Below are 17,403 nucleotides of genomic sequence, written 5' to 3'. Positions count from 1 at the left end.
GTGTGTGTGTGTGTGTGTGTGTGTGTGTGTGTGTGTGTGTGTGTGGTGTGAAAGAGGAGTCAAAGTTAATTTCTCCCTATTTGGATATTCAATTGCTCCAGTTCAACTTACTGAAAAGACCATCCTTCCTAAATACACCAGAGTGGCACCAGTGGCCACAAATCAGGTAACTAAACGACTAAACGAGCAGGTCTATTTCTGGATCCTCTATTCCACCAATCTATTTCTCTAACCCTTGTGCCAATACCACAAGTTTAGTAAAACTACCACTGCAGTTTTAATAAGTTTGATATCTGGCCAAGTTATTAAATTCTAAATTTGTTCTTCAAGACTGTCTTGACTACTCTTGGCTCCATTTTCCCATTCATATTAAATAAATCAGCTTATCAATTTCTTTAAAAAAGCCTGAAAAATTCTTATTGAGATTGTGCTAAATCTATACATCAATTAGAAGACAGTTGGTATCTTTATAATACTGAGTCTTTCAAGCCACAAACATGATATGTCCTTTCATTTATTTGCCTTCTTTAACTTCAGTCAGTGCTTTTATGGTTTACAGTGTAAAGATTTTGCCCTTCCTCCAATGGACTTATTCCTGGTTAAGGAAACAGTCTCATGTAAAAATATTCTAAACATAAGTCAATTTTCAGTATTACCCCATGAGACCTATGCTGCATTCATTTTTAAAGGTTATTTGGCTAAAGCTGCAGATCTCTCATGAAGCACATCTGCCTATATTTTAAGAGTTAGTTTTTTGATCCTATGTTTACTTAATGCACATTATTTAGTGTATAAACAGTGCAATGATGTAAGTTCTTGGTGAATTCTTGATTGTTTTTAAGGCATATGAAGACTTATTTGATATCAGTAAAAAGGAAAGGTAGAGAAACAATTGAGGGAGGAGCTGAAATGCAAATATGAAGGAAAGGTAGAGCCAGTGAATAAAATGTAAAACAACCAAATGATAGTAAATAATGATATACAGAATTATAGTCAACAACATTAAATAAATGCCTCCAATTTGCAAAATACATATCAAGGAAAAAAATATTTAAAAACATATTCAGTAAGAGACCAGACTTTTCTATTTTCTCTCATCCCATAAGCTTTTTTTCAAAAATGCAATGGCACAAGCAGACTTCAGGTCAATAGAAGGAAACAAGGCAGGAAGAAAGAAATCCATTAGGGAGATGATGGGGGACAAGATCAAAGGCTCATATAACACACCAGAGATCCAGGAATTACGAGTTACAAAGAAGTGTGAACTGGAGTAACTCCTTCTATAAACTATGAATTGTCCCAAGGTGTCTCTCTTCACCTGAGTGCTACTGGAAATTTCAGTGGGATAATCCTTTTTAAATGAAAAGCTTAGCATCTGGCTGCTGGGTATTTAATGTCCACAGAATCCCCACAATCATGATGACAAGCAAAAACTGTTGCCACAAATTTCCAAATCGTTCACCTCCTCATTCTAGGTATTTTAAACAAGGACTACAAGTGATTCTGGTATGGTAAACCACTGAATCGAATCATCCAAGTATTTTTTAGTCTCAAATCTGAGATTACCTTAACTGAATTAGCTGGTAAAAACATTCTCAGTCATTAGAAGCACAAAGTCATAGATAACATTGTTAGAGGATAATGGATAAAACATAAGGGCAAAAATTAATCATTGTGACCCCAAACCAGAACTAAGACTAATGAATTTGTACACAGAAATGAAACATAAAATAATAAATTCTTCCACACAATAATTTTAGAACTTTTCCACAACATATTTCATACTTTTCAACAAATAAATGACTTTTCGATGCACCAATGGATTGAAGCAGTGATTTCATTTACACCACGAGAACCTGTAAATAATATTCTGTTGAGAGCTGAGTATGTTGTCCTATCTATTCAGTCCTGTTGTCCAACATATATTCAGTCCCTGAGTGGCCTGCCTTATGAGTAACACATATTCTTATTTCATACAGTAGATAAGAGCTTTTCTATAAATCTCAAGAATAACTGAGAAAGGGATCTAGAAATCTAGTAATGTTATATACACATTTTAAAAACACATAACCTACACCATTGTGAGGTTAAATTTGAGAGGCTGAGTAGAATATTGTTATTGATATATTTTGTAAAATTGTTCAATTCATTATAGAATAGCAGAACAGAAAAAGAAAAGATAGTATCAGGAGTCAGAACAGTGTTCTAGCTTCAGTTCTGCCATTTACTGGTTTGGGCAAGTCTCTTGGGCTCATATGACCTATAACTGTCTCATCTTTAATGGGCAGATCACTCAGCCAGTTTATGTTAACAATTAGGATGAAATGAAATAATGAATATGAAAGTGCTTTACAAAACTATCAAATGCTATTCAGTTACAGGGAACTTGCTACTTAAAGGATAATAATACTTTCAATGAAAACTTCAAAATAATTTATATTGTTTTCTGCTTTAAGACCATATATGAAACTCAGAAAAACCGCACATAGCCTTACAACCAATTAGGCCATACTTGTTTTAATTCTCAAACATCTCATTCTAAGAGAAGCGGATGACCAAATCTGCCAAAGGTCAGCAATTTCAACAGATTAACTACTACTGAACAGGGAAAATGACTCTAACAGTTAATAGTACCATGTCTATGTTTCATATAAAATTTTCTGTGATTAGGAGAGAAGATAGGTTATAAAGTTTTTTAATCTAATGCAAGTTAAAGCACTATGTGACTACTGAATACATGACATTAAGGAATCTTCAAAACTGACAGCCACCTTTGAATTAACTAATTTCACTGAATTCAAAGCTGGAATTAGACTTTTTATCACCCTTTTCTTAAGAAAAAACAAGCCAGTTCAAAAATGAAGAGGTACAAGGGAAGAAGCCATTAGTTTGTCAAACCCTAAGTCAAATAAAAACACAAAATGCTACTTTATACCCAAGAAGTTCCATATCAATCTATTATGAGCATAAAGATTAGAGTAAATAAGAAATCACTAACATATTTTAAACGTTTACTCAAAGAAGAAAAAGAAAGGAAACAAGGAAGGAAAGAACTAGTTAGCTAGCTCCAGGTAGATGAATTAAATAATACTTGAAATATTTAATCTTCTTCTACTGGGAGTAACGTATCTCAAAATAAGAGACTGACTTCTATCATAAAGAGTTAAACAAACAACTACAGGTAGAAGATTTTTCCCCCCAACTCTATACATCAGTATAACATGAGAAAATAATTCACTTAATATTCAAGGCTGAACTTGAAGCCCAGAATTTGACATAGTTCTTTGCATTTCAAGATAAAAACCACTAATCTTAAAGTTGTTCTCCTTCCTTGTTCTTTTCCACTTGTTTCTCTGATCAGTATTTTAAGTGCTGCTTTTAACAAGTTGTAGTCAATGTGGGAACCAATCTGAAGGGACTCCAAATGGCCAAAGATAGTAATATTTTAGCATCAAGGTATAAAAAGTGTTATCTCCCAGTCTGCAATGGACTGAAACATAACTATCCTAAAATCCATCAATTTACACTATAGGGAACAATGATGATTTAAAAACAAAAACAAAAAAACCCTGCAAGTCACCTTTAGAAGTTGCTAGGGCATCAACTCATTCTCATTCTCAATTCTCATTTCCCAAGGTCAGAAAGTAAAGGAAAAGAAACCAAGCATTATCCTGACTCCTATATGAACTATATATTTTAGGGTAACCTCACAATTGATGAAAGTTCTTTTCCATAGAAAAATTCCAGCTAAAAAATGTAAAAGGAATGACAGAGCATCACCATTTTGCAACCTCTGAAGAAATACTTAGGTGATGATCAAAGGCTGCTAAGCCATTAGGTGGATCTGGCAGACAACCTCACAAAGGAAATAACCAGACGTGTCTCCTGATACGGTGCAGCAGAAATACAGAACCAAACAGCAAAGCAAACAAACAACCAGATCAAACCCCTAAATTCCACTTTATAGGAAATTCAGAGAATAGAGGAACATGTTAAATACCACCATGGAGAAGAAACCATCGAGGTCCAGAATGTGGGATATTCAACAGGACAAAGTTTCTTCAACAAATAAATGTGAAGGAAAAAAAAAAAGAGGATGGGGAAATGGTTCCATATTAAAAGACATCAAACAAATGACGGACCTTATTTGGACCCTGATGGAAACACAACAACTGTAAAAAGACATTTAAGTCAATTAGGGAAATTAGAGTAATTAGAATTTATAAATTTTAAAAGGTATGATAATGATTTTGTGGCTATAATTGTTTTTAAAAAAGGAATCTCTATCTCTTAGAAATTTCACACTAGAATATGGAAGATAAAATTACTTCTCATGTTTCTGACTTCAATATATTTAAAAAGCAACAAGGTTGCAAATCTTAACAAAAATATTTTAGGTTATAAAAAAATGAACAACCAAAATTCATCAGTTGAAATACTTGTTCTTCAATCACAAAGTGACTACTGGTCATCCTGCTAAAAATACTTATGTTGATCAAATGACAACTATTTTTTAAAAAATGAAACATCTTTGTTGGAAAGCCAGAAGCACACAATGTTGCTATTCACTTTTTCTGTGAATCAAGTAACTAGCATGAGCAAAGGCATAGGTGGTTTAAAAAAAAAAAAAGTTACCTGTTTCATCCAATATTTTAAGAATATCGATATCCAGGCCTACCAATAACTACAATGGCTATATGTCTTAAAAATCTCATAAGAAAATCAGCTGGAACTAATTAATTACAACCAATTCTAATGAAACTGAGAATTTATCCCTATTTTATGATATTATATTCTTAACATGTGAGCAGAGTAAGATTATTTTTTAAATGGCTATGCAAATTCATTTTCATAGGTATTTTATCAATCAGCAGCCTTGATAACTTGATTCATGAAGAAATCCACTTCGGGGATATACAATTTAAAAAATATATTTTTTAGACCAGAGAGCATGTAAGTCTTGCATCGTGATTCAATGACATGAAAACGAAAGATAGATTATTTCCATGAACACTACACAAAGAGCAAATTTATGAAATCTACTTAATTATTTTCAACTTGGCAGGGTCTATTCCTTGTTAACAAACAGGTTGCTAGTCATAATATGACTAAAGCTAAAAGAAACTGGGGAATCACAAAAGAAAATAATCTACAGACAATTTCAATCAGAGGTGTGTTTAAATACTAGATTAAATAAATACTAGATTTAGAAATACTAGATTTCAAGGTGAAGCTAAACTAAGGAGTTTAGCTTAAACCATGGGTACAAAAGTATCAGGCTACAATGTAGAACTGCTGGCCCACACGATGATTACTTCTCATAACTGACTAGAATTCCTTCTAGAAGCATCTATATGCCTGGGTTCTTTATAGTCAAAAAAAAAATCTAGATTGCTATTTAATTAGAGACATCTAAAACGTCATTTATAAACCAATTTCTAAACAAGCTATGTAGAATAATTAATGCCATTTACACAGGCACTAAAGCACAACGTAAGCAGTAACAGTTGACAGAAATCTGATCGGAAACTTATCTATGAAAAAAATGACAGGACGCGACAAATATAATCTTAACAAATAAAACACAAAACTATTACGAAAGGCTATTTTTAGGTTTGCTTTGTTCCAAATTTTGGTGTCAATTTCAAAGTCTCAAAGGCATGTTTTATATGGGAGTTGTAGGAATGGGTCTGAATAGAAATAATAAAAATCAGGAATTGAGTAGCTCCTATGACTAAGAAAAGATAAATGAAGGAAAGTGGTAGGCTAAAAACTGATAAGTTTACACAAACAGTGCTGCAAAGCAGATCTTAGGACCCCACTCAAATAAATTAATTGGTTGTATACAGTCAATATCCCCAAAAAGAGCAAAGGCCCAGAATTTGGGGTGGAGGACCAGTCTTTAAAAAAGAAATCTAGCCCACTTTGTAATAACATAAATCTAAATGATCATCACTGTAAAATATTCCTTTGTTACATGGACACTCACTATATTACTGAGCTTTAGGAAAAAATAACTATAGCCTTATGATAGGGATGGCGGGGTCAAACATAATCACTAATTTATAATATATCTGCTTACAAAAGCAACATTACTTTTTAAATCACAAGCTGATTTAAATCTTCCTAAGCACATAAGAATCAGCAATAGAATCTCTCAGTTTTAGCTGAAATGACTAGAATTACAAAAATCCAAAATCTAATTTTAATAAAATACTTTCTTTGAAGAGACAGGGACGGATTCATACACAGCCTCTGATATCCAAAAACCCTTCAAAATATACTGTTAACTACATGGCTAAATAATTCCTGGAGTGGGAAAAAGGTAACCACCAATTCAAATAATCTTGGGGTGGGGGCAATTTTAATATACAGATATAAACCAAAGTTCTAAATGTTCCGATTTCAAGGGTACAGCAAGCCTAGAACATTTTTTTTCTTAATGTGTTCAAAAGTAAGAGAACTACATGGACCAAACCCATACATAATAAGATTCTCTAACTCACAAACATACTCAATTCATATACCCTGATATAACCCTGTGGTAAAATGGCCAGGCATTCAAAGGCCAAAGCAAAAACCATCATACTAAACTAAATTATTTAAATTCAATAACTTTGTGACTAATGATTGCTTTTGGTGTGCACAAACTTTTTTTTTGAATTTTATTTTACTTTTTTATACAGCAGGTTCTTATTACTTATCCATTTTATATGGTGTGCACAAACATTTGATCGTGAAATTTCTTTCACTATCACGTATAAATAATTGACTTTTCAGATGATCTAAAACACACACAAATCAAAAGCACAGACGAGAAAAAAAACACACCACTGTATTTCATAAAAGGAACATAAGATACAATACGGGTCTTTACCTTACTGTACATTAGACCCTAACTTTGAATTTTCACAAAAGTAGAACTTTTTCAAAAGGCTAATATCTATAAGCAAAAGCAATTTGGCATGTTTTATCCAACATTAAATATTTTACACATATTATAAAACACACACACAAACACACTCACATGTATACATACAAATAAAAAGGGTTTTGGTTTTTTTTTTTTACCTAAATGCAAACTGGATGAGGATCCATGTGATGAAAGTGATGGCGGTGGCGTAAGTGAATGTCCTGGAGTTTGGCTTGGCAGAGGCATGCCTATTGGACTTGGAGAGGAGGAAAATCCCAGACTATTGTAAAATGGTTGCCCTATGGGTGCTAGGCTGCTACTAGATCTTTTGTACAAGTCAGAGCTAGTAGATAGAGACTCTCTCCTTGTGGCACTACTACTTGCAGAACTGCCAACTGAAGAAGAAATAAAAAAAACCCTAATTACATACAGTGTTAACTGAATAAAACCTATCCCCAACTCTTGCTGGGAAATAACAGAAGTGATCACAATAATTATTTTTAGAAACATTATAGAGAAGATAATTACTGTGATAACTATACATACTAACTTATTAATCATAAAAGGGTATAAATGCACCCCAAGAAAATAACCAAATATTTAAGAGCAGTCACTCATATGTTCATTATTTCACACATATTTACCATTGACACATATGATTACTGTGCTTTAATACCCTGGTATGATTTATAAACCCTGAAATTGTAAGTTGTCTGCTTTAGGATATGCTAGAGATTAAATTCCAATAAGGTTAAATTTTGGTAGTATCCTAATCTCTGGAACCAAGTTCTTAGACTTCAACCCAATGCCAAGAAAAGATTATACTGATAAACAGAATATTAATACATTTCCCTCACCATTCACATTTGATTTGGCTTCCAGCTTGTGTTCAAACCATAGTCCTTTAAAGTCCATATTGGCCCGAATATTAGTCAGCTGTGAAGTATAGATGGCAGCTAACTCCTCAGTACTTTTCACACTACACATTCTCCCTATCCTTCAGCAACTAAATTACAAAATACATATGGAAAAATCAAACTTTCTCTTAGAAAACTGATAGCTCTCATTACTGTTATCAACCAAAGACATGTGTTCACTTACCCCTCAGGATCTTCCATTCCTAAGATTCTATTTCTGGCCTCATGAGCCCCTTACTCAAGTAAAGACTGATCAGCCTTTCTCTTCTTATATGGTATACAATTATATCACATCCCTTATTGTTCTACATACCAATTTTTTTTTGTTTTTCACTTAATCCCCAATTCAACTATTAACCTTCTAGTTTTTTTCTTTTGTACTTCATAAAATCATAAAAAAATGGTAGGTTCACATTACCATGTAGCTATGCATGCTCAGAAAAGCAACAAGATCTGGCTGTTAATCAACATATATTTGGATAATCAAATTCTTTACTAAGTGTTTAAAAGGGTTGTCCAAAACTCCCAATTCATAAGTCTCACTTAGAGCCCGTATTTTCAAGTATGTTTTTTACTGTTTCTAAGCCTTTTTAAACTGAAGCCTTTATATCCAAAATAATTTCATAATACATTTCTTAACCTATCAAGTTTTTTAAGGACAAGCTCTATATTCGGACCAATATGGTAATTCTTTTCAAGAGAATTTTAAAGTTTCTATTAGGTTGTGGTTTTCTAATAGCAAGTCAATTATAAATAGATCATAAGGGTACAGATTAAAGAGAAAAATTAAGCAGAGCACATGATGGTAGACCAAGTTAAGCTTATTAATACAGATAGGAAACTTAATTACATTGGTTTTACCAAATTTAAAATTCTATAAAGGAAAAATACCAGGCTCACACTACTGTATTAAGCAAAATATTATATAAACAGTATTCAATCTTTTAAACCAGTGAGTGCAGTTTCTGGAAGACTGATCATGTTTTATTGAAATTCTCACTTTTTAAGATATATTACAGGGAAATACTAGTAACTGTATGCATTTTTAATAGCAAAAAATAAACACTATTGTAAGAATGGTTTTGGCAAAATTGTCAATGGCTATATTAACTATGCTAATTTAAAAGGACACTGTCAAAGTGATTTTTCTAAAACATGGCTACATTTAAAATTCCTATTTATTTCAGAAAACAATTTATATGACAAGGAAAAAGACAACAGCTCTCTAATGAGAGCAGCAGCACTATTATTCCCCTGGCAAATAATCAAAGAAACCATAGTTTTGACACATGCGATATTATTTTCCTCTAAAAAGGAAAAGCCAAGCCGAACATTTAAAAGTAATTCAGAAATAGCTTTACTTTAAACCTAACAAACTGGCTCCTTAAATTTTACTATATGCCTAAATTATCTGCAACAGTATGACTACAAAATATAAAACAAAGTATACCTAAAATATCTAAGCGGCTAGACAGTGGAGTCACTAATCATTTATCAACTGTGGACAAAATGTTAAATTACAAACTTTCAGTTGTAAAAGAACATTCTAATGGGTCATAGAAATGGTGATTTAATTACTTTATTACAATGGCTCAGCTTCCTGGTGAGCTGAGTTATAAACTGGGGTATTTAACACTACTAAGTATTAATAATTTCATCATATGGGTAAAAGAATGTGTATATGTTACTGTGTGTGTACATGAGCACATAAACACATTACATTTTAGCTTTCATATAGGTATGGAATTGCCATAATGTAAAAAGGCAATGGGTAGACTTCGAAGAGTACCTAAGTGCAGCACTTGAATGAACGCTCATAAAATGTCCAAGAGGAGGGAGATGACAGGTTATTTATTGGTATTTAGGGGTGGCAACTGTTAATGTCCTCTGAAGCAAGGTAAAACAGAGGTACCCCAAACTGGAAATCAGAATGGAGTAAGCAATGCTCATAAATAAGGGAGGAACGAAGATGATTAGTTTCTGGGAAAGAGGCATCTGCAGGGGACATGTGTAGAGAACAAAATGTTGATGGCTCATCAGTTCCTGAATGCAGGGGGAAGGCTCTTAACAACTAAGAGACAAATGGGAATTTGGAGTTCCTACAAATCTATACCAGACTGAGATTTATCAAGTCTTTTCTCTATTTTTCCTGGATTATTTAGGGTCTACAATCTATAGAAACTAGTTATTTCCACACAAAAATTTTTTTTATAAAGTTATATGTTCTTTTGATTTTCTCCAGCAATCTAGGATTATCTGGGGAAAATACTTGTCAATTGAGTTAGAAACAAAAAAATGAGTCTATGGGGGCACTTGGGCGAGAGATAAAAAGACTAAGCTCCAAAAGGAATGAAAAAAAATCAAACAGGAAAATTAAGACTAAACAGTCTTTATGTTCACCAGACTTTTCCTCAGAAGTTCCCATGCCCATTTCTTTAGGTAATTTTGTATTAGGCAAATATATTTGCCTTTTGTATTTCATTGTAACAAAAAAGCATTCTGCACCTAAAAGTTTATAGTTGTTCTAGACCATCATATTTATAAATATGAATGTTCAAGAAGTTCAGAAGATACTGTCTTAGAAAATTGGCAAGCACAGTTAGTAATGACTGGCATGTGTTAGTTTTGCCATTTTTCACACCAGAAAAGAATATAATTTAATGTGGTGGGAAAACAGATGAGAACCAGATTTTAAGACTCAAGGACATGAGAGGAATAAAAAACCTCTTGAGGTGTGAATAAATGGCCCTGCCCCTCATAAAGAAAAGGCTGTCAATTGTACCAAGAGAATGAGAGTAAGCTGTTTTTCCTCTGTTTCCTGAATACTCTGGAAACACCAGAGACTGATAATACAATGTGTGTCAACAGGGTGTCAGTGCGGGCCTCTTCTGATTTCAGCTCTTCCTCAGTTACAAAATCACTTTGTGTGGGTAAATTATTTATTTTGTGAAGCTATTTAAAATTTGGATTTCTTAAGGATTATATATAAAACTAGGATATGGAAAAAAAAGTCCTTTTAAATGAACTTCTAGTGATAAAGGCTAAGTTGTTTAATATAAAGATAGGCATATTTATCTTAGGGGTTTCTGTTTAGAACATTACATCATATTTTATTTTTATATATTATACCAAATAGAGATCATTAACAACCGTTAGCATTTAATAAGAATAAATCATCTGATGAGCACACAAAAATTATTTTAGAACACCAGAAACTTAAGATGGCAAAAATATTTACTTCCTCGAACATTAATATTATAGAGCAAAGGGAAGAGCTAGTAATTAGCATAATACATATTATCCCAAACAAACCTTACTAAAACAAAAATTACAGTAATATAGTTCTTAAAGCCAGGGGAAAATGTATTATATTTGAGTAAAGCATGGACTGCTTGAAATGAGTTAAGCATTCCTAAATGTTACAGGAGGTGGTTTTTCAGCTACAAAACTAAACCAATAAACCAGTATCTTATTCCTGTCCTTTCTATACCACAAGCTATTACTGTTTATATTAATATTAAAAACAAATACATATACCTCATGTCCACTTAGCAGAGTACACTCATCTTAAAAAGAAACTTACCTGATGAGCCAAATCCACTGAGGGCTGAGCCTATAGCAGCACCCAAAGAGCTACTGCTTCCAAAGCCAAGAGATGTACTTCCAGGTTGGCCAGGTCCGTGAGAAAATAAAGAACTGCTCTGGGAGCTATTAGTCAAAGAAGTGCTCCCATAAAATGAATTCGACTGCAGATTAGTGCTTGGCTGCTGCGGCTGCTGCTGCTGCGGTGGTGGCTGAGTGCCAAGTGGCCGGAAGAGACCATTTGTGCTGCCTGTGAGACTATTTGCAGTTCCTCCAGCTGCTGCTGCTGCTGCTGTAAATTAAATTTCAGACACTTCTTAAAACCACCCAGAAAACCATTTTCTATTTTTGAAACATCTCAAACAACACCAGAAAAATATTATCCCTGAAAATGTCAGTTACACTTACCAGCTTGTGCTGCTGCTGAACTAATTAAAACAGGTGTTGGAGCCATTAATCGAACTGGAGCTCCGAGGCCAGTTCTTGCTCCAGGGCCAACCACTAAGGCACCAGTCTGATCATAATAGGCAGTTGGAGTTAGTACTTGATAGCCTAGATAATATCAAAATAAATGTTTACCAATGAAAACATTATAGAAAACATGTATTTATTTTCCCCCGTATTTGTGTTTTTATCAACACAGCTATTTATACTGTTAATATAAAAACGTTAGTCACCATATAAAAGCAAACACAGCTGAGAAGGTATTACTAAATATATGAAAATGTACTAAAGCACAAGTAAATGTTTTTCCTAAATTTTAACAGAGATGCCTCTCACTTATGGACAACAAAATGATGAGATATATTCCTTGATATTGAAACCATAGGTAATCAAGGGCTGATGCTTGAAAGTTATTACCATTTAGTCAGTTGTCCCGAGAGGAGAATGGACAGAAAGACTACGGGGAAGTGAGGGAGAATGCTGTACGATTTATTATGCAATTTTAGTAAATTTCTAAACCAAGTGCCTCATTACCAGCATTCCCTTAGATTTTCATTTGTAAGCAGCCCTTTAAAAATTAAATCATGATATAAACAGATAACTCAAAATCATAAGGTTTAACAGTCAATTTGTAAAGGTTCTCAAGCTGCAATCTGAATGAAAATCACATAGGCATTAGTTTTATTACAGCCATGACCACAAGGCAGGTGACAATTTGCATTATTCAGAACGACAGGTGAGTGAAGTTTATCTCTTCATAGACCTTCTCAGTAGGGACTCCTCATCTGAACCACAGAATAGAAAATGACTATTTCGAACAGAAAACTGACTATTTTGCCAATTCTCTCAAGGACGGTGCATAGTAAGTACCACTCAAGATGCATGGGAGAGAAGTTAACTATATATATATATACCGTGGATACTTCAAGGCAATAGGGCTTATTCTCTCCCAGAACGCAGGCTGAGAAAGGCTGTCTTATACAGTAACAGAGACTCAGGCTCAAAAGTCTGAGGACCACTTGCAAAACTGCACTGGCAGCCTTGGATACTTTTAAATTTAAACACTACTTTTCCCACTAAGACCAAAACTTTCACATGAAAAGGCTGTTTTAATTAAATACAGTAATTCTGCTTCGCAATTACCATTTTACTAATACAATGGATATGAATTAGGAGGTCCAGCCAAATGAAGAGAAGCATCAGGCAAAACCTAGGAGGGAATGTAAAGCTTTCAAGCCCTCTCCTCATGGAGTGAACATGATGAATTTGAGAAGATTATTAGATATCCAACTGTAACTGTCACATAGGATATGCAAGTCTAGAGTTCAGGAGAGCGGTTCAGGCTGGAATTATAAATATGGGAGTGGTCAACATAAGGATGGTATAAGCTAAAAAAGGACAAAATCACCAAGAAAATAAAAGGGCAGGGCTTATGGCCTGAGGGTACTTTACATTAAGAGGTTGCAGAGAGCAGGAACAAGGGAAGAGACTAAGAGGAAATAGCCAGTAAAGAAAGAAAATTCAAACAATTTGGTCTCTTGGAGGCCAAAGAAAAAAGAATTTGAACAAACACTGAGTGATCAGCAATGTCAAATGCTACTAAAAGCCATTAAGAGTTGAGAACCTGACCAATGAATTTAGCAACATGGAAGTCATTCTGGTAAGGATAAAAGCCAAACTGTAGTGAATTCAGTAAAGAATGGAAGAACAATAAACAAGTACAGAAATGCTTTTGAGGAGTTTCGCTGTAAAAAAAGGACCAGAGGCGAGCTACACAAAGGGGGCTGAGAGTAATTTTTTTCTTAACCAGAAAATGTACTTGATTAGCAGAGCATGATATTTAGGTGTTTAAAAATTTTTGTTATTGTGAAATAAAACACATAAAAAGTACAAAAAACAGTACATCATAATGACTACAACACAAAAAAGTATAACTACCATCCAAGCTAAGAAACAGAAAATTGCCCAGCATCCCACCTCTTGAAAGTCCCTGCTCTACCAGTCTTCTCTTTCCCTTAGAGTTACACATTCTACTTCCCATAAACGCTTCTCTCTAAACAATCATTTGGTTTGAATTATTTTAAAAATTTTAGGTACGATTCATCCATGTGGTTATACAGAGATCTTCTAGTTTCCATCTTCATTATTGTGTAGCACCTCATTGGACAAACACCACAATGAATTTATCCATTCTACACTTACACGGTTGCCAGTTTGGGGCCACTGCCGACAGGACTGCCATAAACATTTTTGTATATGTATGCTGGTGTGTTATGTATACGTATTTCTCTAATCTAAGGTATATATCTAGTAGTTGACACCCTGGGCCAAAGAGCATGTGTATTTTCAAACTTTGGCAAATAATGCCAAGCTGCCTTCAGAGTGGTTGTGCAAATTTACATGCTTACCACCTTGGTATTAGAGTTCCCATTGCTCCATGACTTCAGTAATACTTGATAATGTCAGACTTTTAAAAACTGGCCAATCTGAAAGACAGGCAGAAGCGTTCTGTTGTGGTTTTGATTTTCTCTCCCCATAAGGAGGCTGAGCATCTTTTCATATGCTAATTAGGCACTGGGATTTCCTCTGGGGAAACAGCTGTTCAAGTCTCTTTCACCCATTTTCCTATTGGTCTGCCTTTTCTTATTGATTTATAATTCTTTATGTATGCTGAATTCAGGTGTTTCACTGTTTTAATGTATTGCAAATATCTTCTTCCATTCTTAGCCTGACCTGTGATTCTCTTTATGGTGACTTTTGAAGTAATGGGTTCAAATTTATTATTTCCTTTATTTTCATAAAAAAATTTCCCTATATTATCTTCTAATAGCTTTAAAATTCCACTTTTCCACACTTAGGTCTAAAATCCAAATGGAGCTGAGTACTGAACACAGGATAAGGCAGCGGTTCAATTTGTTGCCCAAATCATCAATTTTCTTTATTTCATCTTATTTATAAAACAAGTCATTCATTCCTCCCTACTGCTTTTTGCTGCTTTCTTTGCTATTAATTAGGTGGCCATTTCTTTTGGGAATCTCACTTTTGGGGTCTCTACTTTGTTCCACTGGTCTGTTTGTCCATGTAGTAATTCAACTGCAGCTTTAGAGTAAATCTTACTCTGTAAGTTAGAACAGAGCAAGTCCTTCTACTTACTTTTGTTCTTTAAGAATGTTTTGGCTAATCTTGACTCTGCATTTTCATTAAATTTTAGTATCAGCTGTCAAAAAGAACCACCAAAAGAACCCATTGGGATTTTTGATTGGAAATGCACTGAAACTACAGGTTAATATGGGGAGAACTGGCATGTTTAAAATATTAGTTGCCCAATGGTTTGTTTATTTAGGTCTCCTTTAATGTCTAAACAAAGCTGCTTCCCATAGAAACTGGGCACATTTTTTGTTAGACTTATTCCTAGGTACTTCTGACTACTGTAAATAATAACCTTCAAATTTTTCATTTCAAAACATTATGGTGTTGGGAGTTCCCTTGCAGTCCAGTGGTTAGGACTCAGCGCTTTTACTGCCGTGGGCCTGGGTTCAATCCCTGGTTGGAGAGCTAAGACCCCGCAAGCAGCGCAGCATGTCAGGAAAAAAAAAAAAAGAAAAAGAAAAGGCTGTTGGTTAACAGAAAGATTTTTTTTTTTTTTTTTTTTGCGGTACGCGGGCCTCTCACTGTCGTGGCCTCTCCCGTCGCGGAGCACAGGCTCCGGACGCACAGGCTCAGCGGCCATGGCTCACGGGCCCAGCCACTCCGCGGCATGTGGGATCCTCCCAGACCGGGGCACGAACCCGTGTCCCCTGCATCGGCAGGCGGACTCTCACCTCTGCGCCACCAGGGAAGCCCTAACAGAAAGATTTTTAACCTGATTTTTATATCCAAAAACCTTAACAAAAACACATTAATTCTAATACTTTATCTGCAGATTCAGTTAATACAATCATATTTTCTGCAAATGACAGTTGTTTTTCTATTTACAGAACTTTTTCATTTTACTAGAATTTCTCTCATGTTATATACTGGCTAGGCTCTTTAATATAATGTTGAAGAGAAGTATCGTTAGCAGAAATCCTTGTCTTATTCCCAGTCTTAGATGGAACACTTCCAAGTATTTCCTATAAATAGCAAAGTCTATCATCCTTGGGAAGTGGGGTAGGGTGTTTAATTCCCTCCCGACTCCCCAGCATATTAAAGACGTTATCTTCTGGTTCATAACTGTTAAAGAGGTTTTTTTTTTTAAAGTCAATATATAAATTTATTATGCTTTTCCTGCATCTTTTGAGAAGTTCTTATGATTATTATCTTTTAATGTGGCGAATTACACTGTGATTTGCTAATGCTCATCTTGCATTCTTGGGATAAAACCAACTTGTTCATGATATATTATCCTGCTTTACATTGCTACATCTGGTTTGCTAATATTTGAGGATTTCTAAATCCATGTTCATAAGTCTGATGAGCCTACAATTTTCCTTTTCTGCACTGTTTGACGGGTTTTAATATCAAGATAATGCTAGTACCATAAAATGGCATGGGAAGAACACCCTCTTTTTCTGTTCTCTGGAATTTTAAAAATTGGAATTGTTGGAATTATTTCTTCCTTGAATGCCTGATATCATTCACCACTGAAGTTGTGCTGGTCTGGAATTTTCTTGGAATATTTTTGATTACTCAATTGATTTAATGGTAATGAACTTTAGATTTTCTATGTATCCTTGAGTGTGTTTGGTTACACTGTTCTAGTTATTTGTCCACTTTGTCTACAATTTCCAATTTCTTAACATGAGATTGGTTCCGAATACCCTCTTATGATTATTTTATTTTTCTGATATTGGTTATTATGTCTTCTCTCTTTACCTTTTTTTTTGATGAACCTCTCAGAGGTTTATCAATTTTATTAGTCTTTTCAAAGACGTAAATTTTGGGATAACCTGACTCTTTTAACTATATGTTTGTCATCTATTTCATCCACATCAGTTTCTATCTTTATTATTTGGCTTCCTTCTACAATTCTTTGGGTTTATTCTCTTCCTTTTATGGTTCCCAGATAGAAACTTATTTTCTAATGTATGCATTGAAGCCTATATACTCCTGCCATTTGCAGCAACATGGATGGACCTAGAGATTATCATACTAAGTGAAGTAAGCCACACAGAGAAAGACAACTATCATATGATATTGCTTATATGTGGAATCTAAAAAAAAAAAAACGATACAAATGAACTTATGCACAAAACAGAAATAGACCCACGGACATAGAAAACAAACTTATGGTTACTAAAAAGGAAGAGGGGGCAGAAATTAGAGAAGTTTCGGAGTAACATATACACACTACTATATATAAAATAGATAACCAACAAGGACCTACTGTATAGCACAGGGAACTATACTCGATATTTTATAATAACCTATAAGGAAAAAGAACCTGAAAAATAATATATATATATAAATATAACTGAATCACTCTGTTGTACACATGAAACTAACAACACTGTAAATCAACTATACTTCAATTAAAAAAAAAAAGCCTATATACCCCTCTTCTATGTT

The 17,403-nt window shown here is 34.2% G+C and overlaps 1 protein-coding gene across 13 annotated transcripts in view; it reads right to left on the bottom strand.

Moving 5' to 3' along the window:
- Nucleotides 1-17,403, bottom strand: part of PUM2 (pumilio RNA binding family member 2) — a 92,108-nt gene that overhangs the window by 21,775 nt on the left and 52,930 nt on the right. For 9 of the 13 annotated variants that reach the window (XM_027113753.1, XM_027113763.1, XM_027113750.1 and 6 more), the window contains 3 exons: nucleotides 11,821-11,964; nucleotides 11,414-11,704; nucleotides 7,072-7,308 (listed from right to left, as the gene is read on the bottom strand). In XM_027113753.1, coding sequence (XP_026969554.1) covers nucleotides 7,072-7,308; nucleotides 11,414-11,704; nucleotides 11,821-11,964 — 672 coding nt within the window. The remainder of the gene's footprint in view (nucleotides 1-7,071; nucleotides 7,309-11,413; nucleotides 11,705-11,820; nucleotides 11,965-17,403) is intronic. The other 4 variants (XM_027113759.1, XM_027113761.1, XM_027113758.1 and 1 more) reach the window with 1 other exon arrangement.

Source organism: Aethalodelphis obliquidens, unplaced genomic scaffold (assembly GCF_003676395.1).
Source record: "Aethalodelphis obliquidens isolate GAN/ISIS:26980383/991018 unplaced genomic scaffold, ASM367639v1 scaffold12, whole genome shotgun sequence".
Lineage (NCBI taxonomy): Eukaryota > Metazoa > Chordata > Mammalia > Artiodactyla > Delphinidae > Aethalodelphis > Aethalodelphis obliquidens.
This window is presented reverse-complemented; position numbering and strand designations above follow the sequence as displayed.